The sequence below is a fragment of the Xenopus laevis genome, chromosome 7S (genome assembly GCF_017654675.1).
Source record: "Xenopus laevis strain J_2021 chromosome 7S, Xenopus_laevis_v10.1, whole genome shotgun sequence".
NCBI classification, from domain to species: domain Eukaryota; kingdom Metazoa; phylum Chordata; class Amphibia; order Anura; family Pipidae; genus Xenopus; species Xenopus laevis.
In genome coordinates, this window is record NC_054384.1 from 71533306 (window position 1) to 71556514 (window position 23209).

The 23209-nt window shown below is 39.1% G+C and overlaps 1 protein-coding gene across 2 annotated transcripts in view; it reads left to right on the top strand.

Annotated features, from left to right (window-relative positions):
* Positions 1-3217: 3217 nt before the first annotated feature.
* Positions 3218-23209, top strand: part of sik3.S (SIK family kinase 3 S homeolog) — a 76001-nt gene continuing 56009 nt past the window's right edge. The window contains exon 1 of one of the 2 annotated variants that reach the window (XM_041571380.1): positions 3218-3237. Coding sequence is in view for 1 of the 2 variants with exons in the window: in XM_018227750.2 (XP_018083239.1) it covers positions 3842-3994 (153 nt within the window). In the remaining variant the exon portion in view is untranslated. Of the gene's footprint in view, positions 3238-3757; positions 3995-23209 lie in introns of those variants that run through there. The other variant, XM_018227750.2, reaches the window with a different exon arrangement.

Genomic DNA, 23209 nt, shown 5'->3' on the forward strand with positions numbered 1-23209 from the left:
CCCATTGATGAGGGGGTCTGGGATTAGGGCACCAGGGCCACAAATATGATTGGTGTGTATTTACATTTTTGTTATACTGTGGTACTGTGCTTTATGTTTTTTTCATTTATAAATATTTAATTTCATTAAATGAAAATCTCACTTAAATTTACATTTGGTGCTACAGTATTTCTGCATGGTGCATTCGAAAGCTCAGTTAGCACCTGCTGGGTGTGTCAACTGACATTTTGGTTTGCTGTGTGTCAGTCATGCAATGCTGTAAAGGCAAAAAAAATAGGTTGGAATTTATAAAGAAAGATAGAGAGAATTAGAATGGATAGATAGAAGACAGAGATGGGTTTGTGGGGTACCTTTTTAAACAATCATAAAAACACATTTTTTTTTGCATAAATATGCTGCGTTGCCCTGCTTGTCTTTAGTTCTTTTCTTTTTCCCACAAAAACAAAATCCAAGATGGCCATATATTCCACTTGGATTTTTTATAGTAGCCAGTAATAGGGAAAAGAGAGACACAAGCAGCGTGGGAGCAGAAGGAACAAAGATAGTTTTGCTGTTGGCATTCTGCTTATGCAAGTGTAGGTCAAGTAATGCTTTCAACCTATCCATTTCTGCATTGATCTTACTTACGTCTGGAATTAATGGAATGCTCATTGGCCATTTCTACAATGATTATACCGGCATGTCTGGGGTCAATGCTAATTGCTTTTCTGTAGTAAATATACTGGCACCCCTACATTTCCCCTGTTTAAAAATACCAAACCTTTACCATCACTTAAATGCCTATTATCTTAAACACTTTGAATATTGCTCTTCAGCACACTTTCCAGAGGTGGGATCTTTTTGATCCCAAAAGGAAAACATACCAAACTATATTTGCTAAGAATATACATGACTCTGAACCTCGCACCAGGGTCCCTCCTCCATGACTTTGTAAAAATGGGCCCAAATCTTTTACCTTCCATATTGCAAAACAATTTAAATTTCTACTCAAAACATATGATTTTATAACCTCTTTAGCGTGACTCTCCTGAGTCCACCCAGGTACAATGACTTTCTTAAAATAAAGCAAGAAAACAATTGCACACAAGTTACTTTATGTTCTATTCTTTGGAGTTCAAGACCCTATGTCCCTCACTGGGAAGGACAGGTTAAATTAAATTAAATGGCTGTCATGTTTGCTGGTGAAGCATTTGTAAGAGAAAGTATAAACACAACACAATCCAGGAACAGGCCAAGATGAGCAAGCTGAATACTAACGTGGTCAAGAACAGGCTGCTCAATCAAGGTCAGAAACAGGCCAAGGTCAAGTTCTGATATAGGACAATCGGTATTCTCATCACGTTCGGCGCTGATCCAGGACACAATATGCAGACTACAGCATCGTTGTAAAAAGTAGGCTTTATTTCAATACACACATGGTTGGGGGTTACAGCGGTGGATATGCAGGGCTGTCTGACCTACGCGTTTCTTGCCGGATCAAGTTCTGGCTGAGTTCAATCGTAATCCAGAGCCAGGCTAACCCGGCCAGGCGCCATAGGCAGTCGGGGAGAGACGGGACCGGACACGGGGTAGGCAACAGAGCAGGTACGTGCCTGGTGCCCCCTCAGCTTTGCGCCCTAGGCATGTGCCTACTCTGCCTACCCCCCTTCACAGGCAGGAGTTATAAGGCAGGCAGTGATCAAGTGTAGAAGTCAGAAAAACAAGCCGAATTAATACCTGAAGACTGAGAATTACAAATGCAAGAACCAAAGTGAGGAATATCACCAAGAACTGCTTACTTATGTCGACCTCCTTATAAAGGAGTTTTAGTTCCAAATGTGCAGGAGCGTGCTCTCTCTCTGGGCAATTTGGTCCCAATCAATTTCCTGATTTACCTTCACATATCCATAAGGGTCTTAAGCAGATTGATAAATGGTCAGGCTTTACCAGGTCACTGTCCTCAACATTTCTCAATTTTGCTGCAGAAACTGCAGTCGCAGACATTTCTCACATACTATCCATTTTAACAGCTTGGGGTAAAAAAATTGACTCACACACAGAAGCCGCAGCTGCAGGCACCTATGAGGCACTATCATTCACCTCCCCTACTGAGAAACTGCAGACATAGGGGCCATTTCCTTAGACTTCCCCAGAAAAATTCTCAGACTTCTGTTTAACCGGCAACTTGAATGGCTGAATAATAGACGCTGGCCATTGACACTTCCAGATCACCGCCCGCTTCATAATTCAAGGTAAGCGGGGCTTGCACTGGTTCAGAGGTCGCAGCCTTTGAAACTCGCTCTCTACACCAGCACAAATGTCTTTCACACATGCCAAAATGTAAGTTTCCCTATTACAAGCGGAAGCAGTTGATTCTTGCTTTATTGTGAGCAATACATTGCAACCTCCCTTTTTTGGCAGTATAGAACGCAGGTGTTTCTTTGGCTTCCACACAGCATAAAACATGGTTGCCTAGGTTTTCGTTTAATTTCCTCATTTGTGGAATTATAGGTAGCCTGGGGTAAATAAGTGGACAGCCAATTGGTTGAAAATGTGTGTATGGCCTCATTTCATCACATAGTTCCTTTGAAGCTTCATAAAGCAAACTCAAATATTTAATCACTCGAGTCAATTAAGACTACGGTACTATCCATAGTCACAAAATCCATTACAAATGTATATTTTGGGTTTACCTTTTTTTCTTTTAGGGCTCACGCATAGGCTTGGTCTAATAGTAGCAGTGGCATATCTGCAGTAATTCCTACTTCAATCTCACCAGCGTCTACAAATGTAGCCCTATTCTGCTACTGCAGGATATCTAGTACTAATTTTCTTCCTTGTGGAGCTTGGTCTGTCGGCAGCTTTTATCAGTCTGTGTATGGGGGCATTAACTGATCCTAAAATTAAGCTGCAGTTGGACCCATCAACCTATTTACACAGTTCACTCCCCGGCTGGCAGCCAGTTAGGGTTGGCCAGCCCTTTTAAAGGAGAAGGAAACCCTGTATAAAAAAAACCCTGTACCCCCCACCCCACGTATACACTCCTCCCTCCTGGCTAACCGCCCCCTGGGGAAATGCCCCATACTTTATACTTACCCCTCGTCGCAGATTCTGCCTCTGTAAACTCACTGGGAGATCGGTATGTCGGCGCATGCACAGTTGAAGCAATTTGATGGACATTGCCGATCTCCCAGTCAGCTTACCGAGGACCCGGAAGATGGATGCTGTGAAGTCCGCTGCCAGAATCTGCAACAAGGGGTGAGTATAAAGTATGGGGCATTTCCCCAGGGGGAGGCAGTTAGCCTGGGGTCTACATACCTAACATATTATCCACAGTCTGCGTGGCTAACGAGCAATTAATTTAGATGCATGCTGCAGACTGAACTGATTTATGTGCAGCCATACATGGTGCATCTAAATGAATTGCTCATTAGCCATGCAGGCTGTGGATTCCATGTGTTCGGTTCTAAAGGGGTATGCAACATTAACTGTCTGCCAGCCTGGGCATGGAACTGTGTAAACAGGTTAATGGGGCTCCTGTAAGATGCCACAGACAACAGCTATTTAGTAGACCAACGGGGTAGGAGCTATTTTGGCCTTTGGGTACTACTAGATGTGCTAGGGCCTATCTCGAATCCCAGTCTGGGCCTGAACAGTTCCACAGTTTTCTTTCATACATATAGCTTCTCTCACAGGATGTTACTTTCATCTGGAGATTGCAATGGCTTGTCACACCTCCACAGTATTCCCCGCCCTCTTATTGCGTCATGGGTTTACCCCTCCCGAGTGCCGTCAGCAGTACCCTCCTCCGTGACGTCAGGCCGCGGTGTCCGCCGGTCAGACCGGGACTCGCTTGCACAAGATGGCGGCCACTGTTCCCGGGGGTCCCGGGACTCAACTCCCGCCTCACCGAGCGGCACCGGCCCGTATTGGATATTACGAAATAGACCGGACCATTGGCAAAGGAAACTTCGCGGTTGTGAAATTGGCCACGCATATTGTCACCCGGGCAAAGGTAAAAAACAACAATAACCGTGACCGCGGCAGTGACAGAATGTTGATGCAGCAAAGAAGATCATTGAGTAGCTTGTAGGCGTCCGTGAAAGCCACTAACTGGAGGGATATGGGGCTTTACCTAGTGCTCTGGGGCCAAGGGGGAAGGGAAATGCAGGGAATAGACTGCAGCAGAGGGAAGGGATGTTGAGAGCTCTGCACAGGGACGCTGCCAAAAGAGCCAGGGAAAGGCGTAGGGACAAGAATGGGCTGAAATAGAACTAGGAGGGAAACGTAACGGGATGCATTTATATCTGCTTCTCACGGACAAGGATCTTGAGCAGATTCTCCAGCTGTTCATCAACTACATTTCCCAGCATTCCCCGATATAGTTCCTTCATTTACGTCATTCCTAGCAACTGGTCCATTATTTGTCTCTTGCCCTGACACCCCCACACGATATCCCACCGCTTCATTAAAATCGCCAGCTCCAGGGAAGTCAAGTGTTTTGTATGACAGGCTGGGGGACTCTATGTGACCACAGCAGGGAAGAAGCAAATCCAAGAAATGGGGAAGCTATTTATTAAAAGAAAAACACTTGCAAGGTCACTTAATGCATTTATGATGGGCATGGTACGCTGATGGTACACTGAGTCCCAGCTAACAGCAAGCCTTGGTCATGTGCAGGCCCAGCAGCAGAGTGACAAATGATTTCACTTTCAAATAACAAATTCATATACTACGTCGGCCCATAAGTATCCTGTTGTTTGTGGTCTTAGGGAGGGCACAGAATGCTTTTCCAAAATGAGGAGGATACTAGTGAAAAATAGGGATTTGACGAATCCCCGAAGCCGAACCCCCAAAGCCGAACCCCCGAATCCTTCGTGAAAGATTCAGCCGGATACCAATCCGATTCCAAATCCAAATGTGCATATGCAAATTAGGGGTGGGAAGGGGAAACCATTTTTTACTTACTTGTTTTGTGACAAAAAGTCACATGATTCCCCTCCTCATCCCTAATTTGCATATGGACATTAGGATTCCGGTTCGGCCGGGCGGAAGCATTCGGCCGAATCCCTAGTGAAAAATGAACATTGTTCTATTCGCAAAGTCCACTAAGAGGAGGGGGAGCACTTTCACATTGTGGGGAGTCATAAATAACTTGGAACATAAGATGGTAGGAAGTGGGAGGAAAGATTTTGGTTAAGTAATTCGGGTGCATGTTGTGGGAGTACAGATTAGTCACTGTGTATATGAGTGGGATGCTATCCCTTCTTGCAAGCTTTTCCAGCTTCAGGCCTTCTGCTTTTGGAAGACGCTGATAATCATCGCAGTGCAGGGTGTACGTTGGGCATCCCTATACTTTGCATGATTACTTTTCTAGCCATTGATTTAGGTGTCACGTTTTCAGCTGGTGTCCCCTATTCTGCATATGTTAAACATGCCACTTTATTGGTGTAGGATTATACTGCAGTACTAAGTACATCCTTCACTGGCTATCTCCTACAAATAGTTTTTTTTTTAAAGTTGTTTATTTATTATTTTGAACAAACAAAAGAAGATCAGGTCAGAGTTGCATTGGTTAGTTCTGTACTCCATACAGGTTTGTCTTTAGTGGCCAGTGCTGTCGGTAAAGATCAAACACTTTTTTTTTTTAACATAACCAGTTATAGATAGAAAGAGAAGCGGGGGCAGTGTCGGACTGGCCCACAGGGATACCAGGAAAACTCCCGGTGGGCCCAGGTGTCAGTGGGTCCTCATGCTGCTAAACATTTTGCCTATTTCATGGTCATTCCTTATTTCTATGAGAACAAAGAGGCTAAATCGATGGAATAATAGATTATAGGGTGTAAAGAAAAGAGAATAGAGATTAAGTAAGTAGAGGAAGAATAATAGTACTGAGAGTGGGCCCCTGGTCTATTGTTTTTGGGTGGGCCCCTGGTGTCCCAGTCTGACACTGAGCGGGGGGGACTATATTAGTATATATTGGAACACATACATTAGTTATTGACAACGTTTTAAATCTGTAATGCCTTGTCATTTCTCCTAATGGCTTTATATTTTGGAGAAGTCCCTTCAGTCTCATGTATTACAAAGCTGCCTTTGTAGCAAAGTTACAAGCACATCAAACTATCCAACCATCCATTTGTCTTTTTCCTTTTGCATGTGGTTTGCACTGATTACCACTGTGCTTTGATGCTGAATTAGCTCAGAGAGACGGCTATTATTGTTATTCAGTGCAAGCATACAGTCTATCTACTAGCACTGATTTATAACTGTATGTACAGCTGTTGCGTAATGTAAGAGATTATACTCTGCAGTGATCCGTGACTGCATTGATACTTCTATTAGAAGGTATTATGAATGTGTCTCTGCTGACTGTTGTGTGAAGGAGAGGCACCGTTTTTTATGTTCTGCATTCTAGTAATGTTTTTTTATTTTTTTTGCTGGACACCCCTTCCCAGATTACATTTTATTTGACTGTAGTAGCTGCATTACTAAAGTGTGTTTTGGTGCATTGTTTGATAGGGGTTAAAGGCAGACTGTGCAGAGCTTCATCCGTGACTTGTACCATTCATACGTGGAATGTAGCAGAAACACGGTTACTGGGCCTGTTTGTTTACACTTAGGATTTTCACTCCCATCCTTTGCTTTCCAAGGCTTTTGTAATGCATAGGCGCAGCACTGTTTAACACTGTCTAGTGGATTTCAGATGACCTGTAGCAGCTGTATTAGCTAATGATTATGCATTTGGAGCCATTTTGCTCATGTGTAATGTGAAGGCCTGTAGATTATGTATACTAAAGCTGGCCATTGACGCAAAGATCGGAACTCTCCACACACGGTCCAAAAATCGTACGAATCCTCGAATCGCACGGTTTTGGGATCGTGTGGAGAGTCCCAACATTTTTCGCCCAGCGGAGATTGGTCGATCGGACAGGTCAAAAGATTTGTCGGCTGCCGATAATTTCTCTGCGTGTATTAGCGATCGTACGATTTTCAGTGGAAGACTGTCACTAACTTTTGTTGGACATAACTTTCAGAACATCGGCTGATCTGTTCTCTTCTACTTTATTTGATCGGAATGGTTAGTGGCAGGTCGGGAAATTGGGAAGTCCGATCGTTCGAGGATTTGAACGATTGGATCTTTGCATCTATGGCCAGCTTAACTGTCCAGCTGTATGATATTGTATTGTTATTGTATGTTTAATTGGAATTTTTGACTATCCTCACTACTGGTGGACAAGCCTTGCATGTCATTATCCTGGTCTCTTCCCACCAATGGCTGTGCCGATTCTTGGATACCCACTTCCAATGTTGGCTTTCCGCTAAAGCCCTTCAAACGATTCAAAAAAAAAAAAAAAAAAATACTCTGTAAGGATGTACATTTATTGTTATTGCTAATTTATTATTCATCTTTCTATCCAGTCCCACTCCTATTTATATTCCTATTCAAATCATTGCATGGTTGCTAATATAATTTGGACCCTAGCATCTAGACTGCTGAAATTGCAAACTGGGGAGATATTGACTAAAAAGCTAAATAAGTCAAAAACCACAAGTAATAAAAAGATAAGAAAAGCATTCATCTCAGAATATCATTCTCTGCATGATACTAATGGTGGCCATACACGGGCAGATAAAGCTGCCGATATCGGTTGTTTGGACAGCTTATCTGCTTGTGTATGGGGGCTTCCGACGGGGCTTCCGACGGGTCTTCCCGATCGATATCTAGCCACGATATCAATCGGGAAGGTTTGATTTTTAACCGACCGACCCATCGGAGCCCCTTGGCCGAACGTTCGAATTACCCCCGATATAGCCATGCCGTTAGTGGCATATTGGGGAAAGATCCGCTCATTTGGCGATGTCGCCAAACGAGCGGATCTTTGAGTCTATGGCCACCTTAAAAGTTAATTTAATAGCGAACAACCCTTTAAATGTGTAATGCAACTTTTTTAGTGGGTTTTGAATTGTTTAGTGGTTCATTCAACATCAATCTTGTTGCCAGAGTCCAATTTACCCTAGCAACCAGGAAGTGGTTTGTAAGAGAGACTGGAATCTGAATATCAAGAGCCTTAATAGAAAGTAATATAATTACAAATAATTATAAATTAATAATTAATAAAAAGTAGCCTTATACCTTAATTTTACCTTGATGCCTATATTTTCTGTATTAATATAATGTTAACCGAGGTAGTTTAAAGGGTAAATATATCCTACTTCCTTCCTACTTCCTATTAGAATAAGTGTCACCGATTCTCTCTAGCCAGGACGTATGAGCAATTTTTTATTTATTTTTTTTATTATAAAAGGAGTACAGTTTTAAAATTTGTTATATTGTAAATAAATGTACCTTATAATGTGACCTTTTTAATACTATTGTAACAATCATCCTACTTGTTTTATGACCATTGACGCCCTTTAAACATTTTATGTACCTATTATTTTGATCTTGCAGTGACACACCAAGAAATGTGGAGTCCTTGGCATTGGTGCAATGGTACCTTTGCATAAAGGATTCAGGGTACATAAAAGTGTGCAAATAATGGCATGTCATCTTGGAACCATGCTTCATGTAAAGGGATCACCTTACGTTGCTGCATAATTTTAATCACTCTGAGGTGGTACCTTTGTGTGCCCTGTATATTAGCAATGCACAATTACACACAGGATGTTTGGAAGCTTTACTTCTACCTTAGTGCACAATTGTATACATAATATAAAGCTTTGTGAAGCTGCGTTAATGCTCCTCATGCCCCACTTCCCCCAGTGAAGGACTAATGACACACCTTTGTATGTCAGAGCTGACAATTGCTTACCTGTTATTTGGTAGAATGCTGCCCCAGCACATGTCTCATCACAGTGTTTGCTCATGTCTTTAGTATGTATATCAAGCATCTCTAAGTTCTTTTGTTATATCTGTGAGATAAGCATGCTTTGTGCTCTGACCTGTTGGCTTCAAGCACCTGTAGCTGGTACTTTCAGGTGTATTTGGTTGAAGCAATCTCGTTTTCTCGTGAAAATTCAAATTCTTATATCCACAGATTATAGTCCGTTGTACTCTAGTATCCCAAGCATGCATTTTGTCTACTGTATTGTAAAAGAATAAACGAATAGGTCTTCTCTATGCATAAAATGGAAGATCTGTTATTCTGCATGTTGGCCCATTATGTGACTACTTGGTAATCAGTGGCCGTTTATTTAGCTGGCCTATGTATGGCCAACTTTACACAACCCATTTGTTCTAGTTTGTAATTCGAGAACGGTTTGACTCTGATGTAAGATTCATCGTGATTCCCATTGTTTTAAGGTGGCCATACATCTCAAGATCTTTACCTGATAAGGTGGCCATTCACTATATAATCCGCTGGTTTGGCGAGGTTGTCAAACAAGCTGATCTTTTCGCAATATGCCCACCAAAGGCACGAGAATATCGTGTTAATCCAATCATTCGGCCCTGGGCCAACCGATCGGATTACAGCGAAGGAATTGGGCACCGACGGGTCGTAGGACCGTCAATAATGCGGTCTTCAATCACAGGAAAAGTCAAATTAGCCAGATTTTTGGCTTGATATTGATTGGGGAGACCCATCAAAAACCCCCACACACAGGCAGATAAGCTGTCAAATTGGACCTTACTTGAGTTGGGTGATATTGGGCTGAACCAATTTTCAATAATCAATGAGATTGTAACAAAGGTAAACGAAGGCCGTCGGTAGAGAATCTCATTCATAACAGTAAAAATTAAAGTGCTACATATGCTATATATGTAACATAATGTACTGTAAGTGTGCACTGGTAAAAGATTGCGATTCTTTAGAAGCACAACTATACTCTATATCAGTAGGCTGTTGTGAAGCCAAAAGGGCAGCAATTCAATGAGCTTTTCAATGAGAATCATGTATTGCCTCCCTGATCTTGACTGCACCTTCACCTTGATCTTTTTTTTGCCTGCCACCATCAGGTGATATAATTTTTAATATTTCTAAGATGAATTTATAGAGTCCTATTATGCAGATTAGTCTTTAATTGCTCTGTTTAGAATTTTTTGTCAGTTTTAGGCTAGTGCCACACTAGGCTGTTTTCCTCTGAGAAACCGCTGCTCCACTCGTATCCACACTCCTGTTTCTCTATACAGAGCCACTGCATCCGCATGGGTGCAGACATACGGAATGCATTTCGTTGTTGAAAGGCACACTTGGGAGCTTCTGTGCCAAAATCCGCTCTATGTGTCTGCACTTAGCCTGACATAGTGTGACCTAAAACTGAGCTATCTTTAATGAGGATTTTAATCCACTGCGTTCAGTTATAAGAATAAGCTCAATTTCAACATCTAATTCTTATAAGGCATTAGTATACTTAAATAATCTTTCTGGGGGATATCTGAATCCCACTATTATAATTTTTGTATTTTTTTAGAAACAACTAATAGCCTCCTTCTAGCCATTAACGTGCTCACTCTTTTTAGCAGATGAGCTGGGTGTAAATATCCCAGGTCCCAAGCTCCTGGGTTTGCAACACTCTTCATTCAATACATAAAGGTTTCGGAAAAGCTCGTAGGGTAAAATCATTCAAGTTTATTTCAGCAGATTGAAAGCATTTCAATCCTGACGCGTTTCAGATCAAAGATACGTAGTCATAGATATAACATACATTGTAACAACGGCTATTTGAATCCATATCCCGGAAATGACTTCATTAAACCAATTGTTGAACAATGAACAATTGGTTTAATGGTCATTTCCGGGATATGGATTCAAATAGCCGTTGTTACAATGTATGTTATACCTTTACTACGTATCTTTGATCTGAAACGCGTCAGGATTGAAATGTTTTTAATCTGCTGAAATAAACTTGGATGATTTTACCCTACGAGTGGACTGCGGAGTGCTTACCAACATTTATGATTTTAATTCACTTCATCGGGAGATCTGGTAAGCTTTAAATTTGATTTCAAATGTAACACAATGGTCTGTTTTTACTACAGTAATGTTATTGGTAAAGTGCTTAAAGGGGATCTTTGTCATTTGCAAAGGACAACAGGTGAACATCCCCTTTAAAGAGCCATATTGTAAGCATTAGTAGGCCTGCACTCTAGGAAGTCAAATCCAAAATAAAACCTGCCTATTGTTATGCTACATTTCATAGAGTTTAATATTTCTTTGACCATGTAATATGCAGGTGCTGTAAAATACTTACTTTTTTTTAAGATGTTTAAGTGAACGTACTCTTTATACAATTACAGTAGAGCAATTTTTTTTTTTTTGCATTGATTTTTATTCAGTAGAATGCAGGAGAATCACATACAGCAGACCTATCTGACTGTACATCCCTGTTTCTGTTCTTTGCATCTGCTAATGCCAGTAAAACCCACAAAGAATGTGAATGCACAGCAAGGATATACTGCCAGCTTGGCTATTGTGCTGTTCTGGTATGCTGGAACCCTGCGAGAAATGTATGGCACGTATAGCCTTAGTTCAACTAAATCATTGCAGTGGTACGTTAGGCTTATTTTAAAAGATCAACTTTTTCATAAAGTGTGGGACTGGCTGTGGTAAACAAGAGAAAAACTGCTTCCTAGAATTGTAAACCTAATTTTTTTAAAAAAATGTCACCAGAGAATGTATGCCATTATTTAATCTGTGTCTGAGGCCTGCATTGAATCCTGGACGTCCTTACTGCTCATTGATGTATTTTTAACTGTTATGTTTAATTTCACCCCATTGATGAAAAATAGCCAAGAGAAATTGTATTACGGTAACTATGTTAATACAATTCAACATTTTAAGGGATGCTTTTATACATTTAACGCAATTTACTACTTCGCAATCCTCAACGAATTCTGTTTGCTTCATTGTTTAATTCGATCTTTACTATAACATGGCTTATAAAATATGCTTTTTCATATGTTTTCATATGTGACTATTATTGGATCTCTTTGATTATAAAAGTATTTATGCATAAATAACCTTTCATGTAAAATGAATATCAATCAATTTGGACATACATGTATGGGACCTGTTATCCAGAATGCTCGGGACCTGGGGTTTTCCGGATAACGGATCTTTCCATAATTTGGGTCTTCGTGCCTTAAGTCTACTAGAAATTCATTTAAACATTAAAGAAACCCAATAGGCTGGTTTTGCTTCCAGATTAATTATATCTTAGTTGGGATCCAGTACAAGCTACTGTTTTATTATTACAGAGAAAATGGAAATCATTTTTAAAAATTTGGATAAAATGGAGTCTATGGGAGACAGCCATTCCGTCATTTGGAGCTTTCTGGATATCGGGTTTCCGGATAAGGGATCCAATACCTGTACTAACATGTAAATAATTTTTTTTCCATATTTTTCTTGTTTGATAGAGCAATTTTTTCATACATATGATCTGTTCCATTAATCAATATTTTTTGTATTATTCTCTTATAATTTCCTTGTAGGAGCTGATTTTCTATGTATATCAGCGGGCAGACTTCACCCCCCCCATATGGCATTAGCCTTATTTATGAGTATCGGATCTATTATTAGGAATGCTTTGGACCTGAGGTTTTCCAGATAATCACCACACCTAGGGGCAGATTTATGAAAATGTCAATTTAGAGCTTAATCAATAAATTACTCATCTTTTATTGATTCCTATGGAATTTTTAGAACTGTATTCAATGGTGAGTTCTAACTTTCACCCATTGATAAATACAATTCCAAAAATCCCATAGGAAACAACAGAACGAGGGTGAGTTTTTATTTATTAAGCTCTAAACTCACATTTTCATAAATCTGCCCCCTAATCTGCAAATTGAAACATTAAATAAGCCCAGCAGTCAGGATGAAGTACAAGGTACTTTGTATTTTTACAGAGAAAAAGAAAACTTTTTTTCAAAAATATATTTATATACTTAACATGGACTGTATGTGAGAATGATGCAACAGGTTGCAATCTTGGGTCAAAACATAAAAAGTACTTTATTCTCTTTGAAATATAACAGTTTGTTCAACTTCAGTGTGCATGTAGATGTTTGGGACTTCGAGTTTTCCAGATAAGCGATCTTTCCCTAAGGAAATAAATTAAAAATAATTTTTTTCTTAAAATAGACTGTATGGAGGGCCCACTAGGCTAATAATCGTGCCTCCCTCAATATAGGGCCCTGCTAACTTTGTAATATGTGGCCCAATGTTTACTAAAAAAAAAAAATGGCCCTTGAGCAAGCAATTGAGGGACCTAGTACTAATTTTGTATATCACAAACAAATTAGATTAGTTTATCTATTATTAGCCTCCTTCTTCTGACTCATTCCAGCTTTCAAATGGTGGTCACTGTGCCCATCTAAAAACAACTGCTCTGTAAAGCTACATATGTATAGTTATTGCCACTTTTTATTACTCGTCTTTCTATTCAGACCTCTCCTATTCATATTCCAGTCTCTTATTCAAATCAATGCATGGTTGCTAGGGTAATTTGGACTTGAAATTGCAAACTGAAATGCTACTGAAGAAAAAGCTAAATGACTCAAAAAACACATAATAAACAATGACAACCAATTGCAAATTGTCTCAGGATATCCCTCTACATCATACTAAATTTTAATTTAAAGGTGAACAACCTCTTTAAGGGCACCCCACCCACACTATAAGAGTTTGACTGAATCCTTTTTTCTGTAATTAAAGTCCCTCATATACGTTAATCTTTATTCTAAAAGGATATTGGTCATAATAAAAAGGGTTCATTGTTTCCTGAAAGCAGTGTGTAGTTATGTTCCTAATTTATTGCTATAAAAGTTATGGTTACTTTGAATCTATTTACTTTGCTCCCGGCCCGCTATGCTGTATAGAGTGGATATTGATCTTGTCTCAAGAGCGCCAGTTCCAATGCAGGGGAAATTTGTCTTTTTTCACACAATGAAAAATGCAACTGAAAGACCCTTGCAGTTCAGCCCAAGTGCCATAGACATAACCTGGGGCAAAGTAAAAGGGCACATAGAATTTTAAACCCTTTGTCTGTCCTTTTGAAAGTGAATAGAAATGTAATCATGAAAAAGGGATTTCTATGGCCAAAACAAGCTTTTCTTTGTCACCAGCAATCTGCTTTGTATCACTTTTATCATTGTGTTGTACTGTAATAGAAAAAAATAATGTAACGAATAAATTCATGAATGCTAAAAGTGCACTAAACCGCAGAGTACAAGGTGCTGGAAAATACCTTTTAAATTTGCAGGTATATTTTATATAAAACACTTGCTGTGATCTGATATAATCATGGGAAAATACCTTTTTCCATATAAATTTTATTTACATGCCGCAATCCCATACTTGCAAATGTAAAGCTATTTTCTGATTATTTCCCACAGGTGATAGTTCGCTGCATCTGCCATCACCCTTAGCTAGTGATGGTGACGGTTTATTGATGTTTTAGTACGGATGCAGGAATTGGCTGGATCCAAGTTCCTGGCCAAACCAAATCCTAAAAATCATGTGCGTTTCCGTAACACAAACAAGAAAAATTTTAACCACGTGTGCAGCATGTTGTTTTCTTTAACCATTCTTTACCCTGATTCGCACATGCAAGCTGAAAAGATGTTGAAGTTGAAAGCAAATAATTTAAAAAAAATTATAACCAGTAAATAATGAAACCCAATTGCATAGTTGCTAAGAATAGGACATTCTACTAAATAATATACTAAAATGTAACTTAAAGATGGACCACCCGTTTAAGGGGTCTTAATATATAAGAAGGGTAATTTATGGCCTTCAGGTTCAGAGAGCTGTTCTTTATTTCCCAAATGTACAGCATCTTCATCATAATTCCAGTGTTATAGCAGTGACAAGGGAGCAATATTCCTTATACAGTTGTGGCATCACAATGCTCGTAGTTGTGTTGGTGTTTTAAAGTAAATTAGAGGTAATTGTGGGGACAAGTCCAAATGGCTTTACTTCAGGAGCTAGCTGACAAAATGATAGGTGCTCTCAATTCTTTAGATGCATTTGTTTTTACAATTGAAGCAGCCCACTGTGAGAACCCTGGAGCGATGGCTGTAGCTCCAGCAGAGATTGCCTGTGTCAGTAGGTGCTTGGCATCCTATTGGGAAATGGAGATGGGAAAGGTAAAGTGCTGCCAAGCACAACCGTAATGGGATAATTTTTACTCATACCTTATTTGTGTTACATGGTTACATAGTTAAATCGGGTTGAAAAAAGACAAAGTCCATCAGGTTCAACCCCTCCAAATGAAACCCAGCATCCATACACACACCCCTCCATATACTCACATAAATTATATATACACATATCTATACTAACTATCGAATTTAGTATCACAATAGCCTTTGATATTATGTCTATCCAAGAAATTATTTTTATTCTATTTACAAAGCTAAATTCACACAATCCAATTAACTCTTGATTTCTTCCTTAAAATACATACAGTACTTGTGGAGCAGAGCAGATTGACGTTTCTCCCTCTATTTTTTCAGCTGCGGAGAAAACGCCTCATGTAAAATTAGACAAAACCTGTAAAGTACTGCAAAGTGCCTCTGTTTTTCCACTCCCACAGCAAGAGTTTGTGGTGCTTTTCAGCCTCATAATATAGCGGAATACAGCAGAGTTTATAGCAAACACACTGCAGTTAAACTTAGGATTCAAAGATTTTTCACATGTGCAGTTCAGAAGTAAATAGTATGTCATATCAAACTGAAAATTTTTATTGTAACGGATTATTTAAGACAGGCACAAGAAAATCCAAGCAGCAGTGTTAACAAACTTCTAGATTAAAGTTATTTAGGTATGTACCTGATTAAAGGTATCTGCTTTGGCTTGTGGGGCAATGGCTTTGATTCTGAGTGTATATCAAGGTTTCCTGCCATAAAGCAAGACATCACTGCTTATTGTATGCCAGAAAAGCAATGGAACTAGAGAAAAAACGTGATGAGGAAAAATCAATATTTATACTCATATTTTGTGTTCTCGCAAATTGTTGTCATGTGCTTCCTCAGCAATCTTTCATCTTAAAGGGGACCCGTCACCCAAAAAAATTATTCAAAATCCTATTTTATCACATTAGTCAAGCAAAATGAACTTTAATTACACTATATAAATTATTTGAATTTTGCTTCCTTCAGTCTGGGAACTCATAATTATAACAAGCAGGCAGGAGCCAATTTGTGGACACTGTTATTAAGACAAGCCTTGTATCATCTCATAATCTAGTTTGTGCCCCAGAATGGGGGACCTGCTGTCCATCCCCATGCCCTGGCTACACAATTAAACAGTGGAGAGAACGGGGGAATGTGGGGAGAGCAGTGACATTTAGGAAGTGCTGAATGGAAAGTGAAAGTAATTGTCTGTCCCGCCTCTATGCCCAAGGCATAGAGGAGGAGCAGATAATATTTGATTGACAGCTAAGATTTTTAAATGATCTTACAACAGCTATGAATGCTTAAATAAAAAATAGAAACTGGATTTCTTGTTTAATTTTAAAACAACTTTTATTATTCAGATTTTTGTGTCTAGGTGACAGGTCCACTTTAATTTCAATAAAGAAGCTGCACCTTCCATGAGTAAGGGATGTAACAAAATGTCCAATGGGACATGGCAGTACAGTTTGGGCCTTGATACTTTTTACCTCATCTTATATTTTTAGAGTTGAACAATGTGTTTGCTACAAAAACAGCAATCTGGTTTGTGCAATACTTTGACTTGAAAGTTGACTTGACTTGAACGCTTATAAAATTAGGGGATAATATGACCGTTACTGTACCTCGTAATATTGTGCATTGTATTTTGCAAACCCTTGACCATGCGATTGGTTCTAGGTTTGTTAATCTATTTACCCATGCAGAACTAGGGATGCAGTAAATCCTGGATTTAGTTTGGAATTCAAACCCTTAAAACCACATGACTTTTTCCCCCCCTTCTGTTCTGCATATGCAAATTAAGAGTTAGTATTCGGTTTGGGATTGAGCCAAATCCCTCCAGATAAATTTGGGCTTCTGCTGAATTCTAAAAATAAGTATTCGGTCATCTCTATTTAAACTTGTGCACTTTATCAATTTTAATTTTATTTATTTTTTACGTTTTTTTCATTTTTTCAAATGGATAGTTGAACAAGAGAAGGGAAAGAAAGGGGAAATGTTTACTTGTATTTTTAATTGTGTAATGTTTTAAGTTTCATTCTCAAAAAAGTGTGTTTTTAAATTTGTTAACCATCTGTTTGTAGACAGATTTTTTTATTCTCAAAAGGGTAAGCCGTTAAAAGAACTAGCATTTTCACACACACCAGTAAATGCAGAGTGAGTGCAGTAATGGCGCATTCAACGCTGGATCGATCTTCCGGTTCGCGGCAACTGCGCATTCACGCCGAAAGAGACAGAAATTGCCGAACAGGAGGAAGAAGACACAAAGATTACAGAAAAGAAGAAGAAGGCGCCCGTGAGCTCTGCTGCACTCACTCTGCATGTGCGGTCGCTATTTCAAGAGGGGACAGAATTCTGGGGTAAGACTGTGCAGGGGGGAGGCAGGCAAGGGGGCCAGTGGTGACTTAACATTGCGGGGGGGTTTAGTTCTCCTTTAACTATTGCCCCCTCCACCCAAGCATTTAAGGTAATTGTTTTTATTATAAGCTTGCATTCCTTCGCCACTAAAATTTCACATTTATGTTTTTGTGATGCATGGTGTCAGCCAGCAGGCTTGTGTAATGTGTATTTTAGTTTCTAGGCAACATATGGCTCCGATGCAATGTCTCTTCCAGGAAACTGCATTCCTGTTGTGAGTGACTGAGATACTGAACTGTCCTTGATCTGTAACCAGCTACTGAGTCCACACACTGCCCATGATATTCAACCACCTGCTGTACCCGATCCCTGCCCCCAGTCTTCAACTGGTGCTATTTCATGCTTGCTACCCCTTGATCCTTGCTCAGCTGCTGTATTTCATGTGTGCGATTAGTAATCACTTTTCCACTTCAATATCATATATTGTCCTTTTTTGGGATATGGTATATGGTATTGTTGTCTTTTTGTCTCTTAGTGTAAGGTGCATTTACTATATTTAATGCATGAGCAATTTTGTGATATTTCTGTGTCATTACAGTAACAACTATCTCATACTTTATATCTGTACACACACACACAAAATGTTTAGCCATGTAGTTGACCATGTATGCTCCTTACTATATATTTTAAAGGAATAGTTCAGTGTGAAAATAAAAACTGGGTAAATAGGCTGTGTAAAATAAAAAATGTTTCTAATATAGTTAGTTAGCCAAAAATGTAATATATAAAGGCTGGAGTGAACAGATATCTAATAAAACAGCCAGAATCCAACTTCCTGCTTTTCAGCTCTATAACTCTGAGTTAGTCAGCGACTTGAAGGGGGGTCACATGGTACATTTCTGTTCAGTGAGTTTGTAATTGATCTTCAGCATTCAGCTCAGATTCAAAAGTAACAGATATGACCCATGTGCCCCCCCCCTCAAGTCTCTGATTGGTTACTGCCTGGTAGCCAGGGTAACCAGTCAGTGTAAACCAAGAGAGCTGAAAAGCAGGAAGTAGTGTTTTGACTGACATGTTATACATCAAATCACTCTAGCCTTTATATATTACATTTTTGGCTAACTAACTATATTAGAAACATTTTTTATTTTGCACAGCCTATCTATTTACCAAGTTTTTTTTATTTTTACACTGAACAATTCCTTTAAGGACGTTATGCCTGGTGAAGGTTATTGAGGCACAAATAGCCTTATAGTTGACCATGCTGATTTCCTCGCCACCCAGCGTCTGTTTATCTCTGCTCTGTCCCCACGGTGCCTGCATAGCTCAAGTATGGGTGTTGAAACTGGAAGGACTGTCCTCTGTGTTTGTTAAAGCACACAGTCCTATTGGCGTATATAAAACTAGTTATTTTAGCCCAGGGAGGAGGGGTTCACAGGCACATATTTATGTATTTTTTTTTCCTCACCCGGCCATTTTTTTTTTTTCTTGCTCCACATTTTTCTTTCATGTGCAGATGCCTTCTGTCAAAAAACATGTATATATCCATGTTAACATCATATGCTGATTGACAATCATGTTATAACTTTGAACTGTTTAATGTCTTCTTTGAACTTGCAACCATGGTCAAGGTTAAGATAGATTTAAAATCAAGGGAATGGGTTTGTATCTTGTTACAATTATGTTCCCTGTTTTGTATTGGTTTTTCCTATGACTTTCATATACAGTGTGAAGGTCCTGACTCTTCTGCACATTTCTGATGTAATGTGCTTTGTTTGAACTGGCCTGGTGCCTGTGGCTAAACATATGTGTAGTACAGCTCAGTGAAATTATAATTGTTTGGCGTTTGTTCATTGATATATGTGACCAGATCACAAAATAAATTATTTAGTCATTCCAACTGTGTGACCAGCAGTGAAAAGAAGGTATATGGGAGTGTGGTCTGATGTCATGGGGCCTGGAGTACAGCCAGAACTGTAGGAACTTGTAATAGCAAAGGGTAGGCACTGGAAAGACAGACACGTTCGCTCTGTAGTTGCTTGCTGAGTGTAAAAAACCAGAACAGATATTAATTATTTACAGTAGAACCCCTGTGTTGTATTTTTCAGGGCGCCAGAAAAAATAGTGGTTTAACATTAGAGATATCAGGCATATTAAATTGAAGGTTAAAATACTTCTAATATTAAAATAATGAGCGATGAATAAGTTTTTAAAATAACGATTACAATTGAAAACAGAAATTCAGCCTATGGAAGGATCACTCCAGCCCATGGTTGCTGAAGCAACCCGGAAGATCTGTTAGTGTCAGCGGGTCGGCAGCACATACGTTTGCTGGGCTGGGGGTGGCTTTGTGTGTGGGGGGGGGGGATTTTCTGGGAAAGATTACGGGCAGAATTTACTTTATACTGACGCGTTCCTATAATTTTTATAGGAACGTGTCAGTATCGATTTAAATGAATGTTATACTGTTTGATTAGCTGTATTGGGCATTAATGTAACCTGTAACTTGAATGTTAATATTTTTAGATTTGCAATGTATCATTTTTTTCCCTCTGTTTTTTTCTGACTAAAATATTTTGTGAAACATTGTACACGTGCATATAAGTTTTTTGTTGTTTTTGTTAGAACAACGATAATGAGTCTTATTGTTAATGATAATAACAATTATAATAATAATGATGATAATTAATGAGCCTTAATAGCTTTATTGTTAAGCTCTTAAATGGACAGATATAAAGAAAAATAATGACTTTGTGTTGTGTGACTCATAAATGAATACTGATACAGTTATGGTTCTCCGTAATGAACTGTGTATGTTTCATCTCTCTTGGAAATTGTTACTGTATTATGAATTAATATGTACTGTCACATTGTCCCCAAATCATGAAATCTCTCCTTACCCCTCCTCCAACTGGTGTAGTGACAGGAAGAAAAGGTGTAGGAGGAATCCTTCTTTACTTTAATGAGTGAAGGCATTATGTGGGAGCTTTTGTTTTGCACTACTGAGGCTGATTTAAAGTCATTATAATAGGAAAAAACACATTCCTTTAATTATAATTTAATATATTGGGTATCTTCTGTTTATTTCCCATTAGATAGACAAGTAAGTTAAAATTAGGCCATGCTCTGAAATGGAAACTTCCATGTTGCTTTTACCCTGAAAAGCGGTTTTATATTCATGAAAATTGCCTCAGCTGAGACAGCCAAGATGTCAGCTCCCACTTATTTGTATAAAGGGGTGGGTTGTTCACCTTCACTTTTTTTTTCAGTTCAGTTGTTTTCAGATTGTTCACCAGAAATAAAGACTTTCTATTTTCTGTTTGTGATTGTTTTTCTAATTTTGAAGTGTAAAGTTAAATGTTTCACCTTCTAAAGCAGGGGGTGAGGGGTCGTAGCTCCCTTACTTTTCTAAATTGATACATTTAGTTGATACATTTATCTTTGTCCTTGCTGAGTAGAATCTCTGATTTACATTATATTTCACAGATACTACTGAGAAATGTATCAACTAAATGTAACAAATTGTAACGGTTCAGAATGTTTCTGGATCACTGAGCTGCCAGATGGAAACACCAGACATTTAAACTTTAAACTTCAATTTTGAGATAACTGTAAAAAATACAAGATGAAAAGCAATGCAAAAAAGTCTTTGTTTATGGTGAACAAAACCCTTTGCCAGCATAATGTATGGTCTTTACTTTCTATTTAAGGCAGCAAAGGGAAATTACAAAGTGTATGCTAAGGTATAAAGAATTTACTCGGGTAAGGGATTCATCTTTGCATTTAAAGGGTTAGCACTAGGGATGCACCGAATCCAGGATTCGGTTTGGGATTCGGCCTTCTTCGGCAGGATTTGGATTCGTCCGAATCCTTCTCCCAGGCCAAACTGAATCCAAATCCTAATTTGCATATGCAAATTAGGGGTGGGAGGGAAATCGCATGACAAAAAACAAGGAAGTAAAAAATTTTCCCCTTCCCATCCCTAATTTGTATATGCAAATTCGGATTCGGATTCGGTTTGGTATTCGGCTGAATATTTCTCGTCTTCCATGATTTGGAGCAAGAGCATCTTCAGGCAAACCTTATGGGCAATGACACATAAGATTATTGTCCTGTAAGAAATCTCCTCTTTTGTGGGTGTCTAATCTCTTTCAAAAAAAGCTTTTTCTTCTGCTATAAAGTGAATAACCGTTAAAAACATGCGGTTTTCTGAAGTTTCCTCAAGAGGAACTTTATTTCAGCAGCTGATTGCTAGTGTCTTATTTACCATAGTAACCAGGCAGTGATTTGAGTGAGACTGGAACATCAATGGGAGAGGGCCAGCATAGAAAGATAAGGATTCAGGGGTTCTACCAAATCCAAAATAATAGATTCGGTGCATCCCTAATGAGAACCAATTGCAAAGTTGTTAGGACTAGCACATTTTATAACATATTAAAAGTTAACTAAAAGGTGAACCACCCCATTAAGAAATAAATAAAACCATATATTTTTCTTCACAACAGGGAAAAAAATATGTTCAAGCCCTACTTTTTAATTGTATGTTCAACAAGTGGGTATACTTGCCCTTTTATTGAAATAGTGCTGAATACTTCTGCATATATCATGTTTCAGATTGCATTTTTTCAATTAAACTGTGCTCATTCACCACAGCGTAGACATGTCTGAATTAACTATTCCATTTAAGGGCAATTCCTCTTTTGAGGACGTGTAGTCACATCTTTGTTCTGAGAAAATGCCATGAAACAAGTAAAATTTCATTATAGATTATGGGAAACTGGTACTTCAGGCACATGTGTAACGGTTGCCTGATAACAGGATTCATAGGTTTTACCATCTGCAATTTCAATTCTAGCCAGGGGAGTTGTTGCCTGCAGTGGTGCAGTTTTAGGATGGGCCACAAATCTCACCGTCGGCCATCAGCCTAGGTTGGTAAAATGGGCAAGGCACCAGAGAGACACTAGTAACTACAAATATGTTACCATTAACTGCATCATAAGGTCAGCTATGTCACAGAAGCAATTTATTTTCTCTTTTAGCTTTACAGAATCTGGTGCTTAGGGGGCTGCTTTATTTCTCTGAGGGGAATTTTGAGCCTGAGTTTGAAAAAGTGGCATCTTTAAAATACATAATTAGATGCTAATTCTTCTTATGTAAGCCATATAAAACTGCCAAAAGCTAATGTCACATTAGCATCTTCTTTGCAGGAATTAAAATGAATCAGGCCTTAAGCAAATGTGTGATTCTATTACAGATTATCAACAAAACAACAAAAGTCCCGCCAGTTGTATCCTCTTTTCCTGGCCCGGACTGGCAATCTGTCGGTTCTGGCAAATGCCAGAGGGGCTGCTATAAGGTTCCTGTATTTAGTGGGCTGGTGGGGGCTGTTTGGGCCTCTGTGTGGGCTGATTAGGCCTCTGTGTAAAATGCCAGGGCCTATTTTAATTCTCAGTCCAGACCTGCTTGTTTCTTTGCCTTCGAATCTCGGCTGGATGTACACATAATACATTATGATTATTCAGTCAAAAGAGTTAAAACAGTAACTTGTTCATGGTATCCCACAAACTTTCCCTTAATGTTGTAGTTTGGTCACATTTTGTGCATCGTGGAATGAATAGTTACACAAACTGAGAACGTTATTGTCTCATGCCAGAAAAGCTTTTGCAAGTATGGCAAGGTAATTGAGTGTGTGTGAATGCAACAAAGTGAAGTTTATATGTTGCTTGCAGGAATTAGGTAGACGTTGCA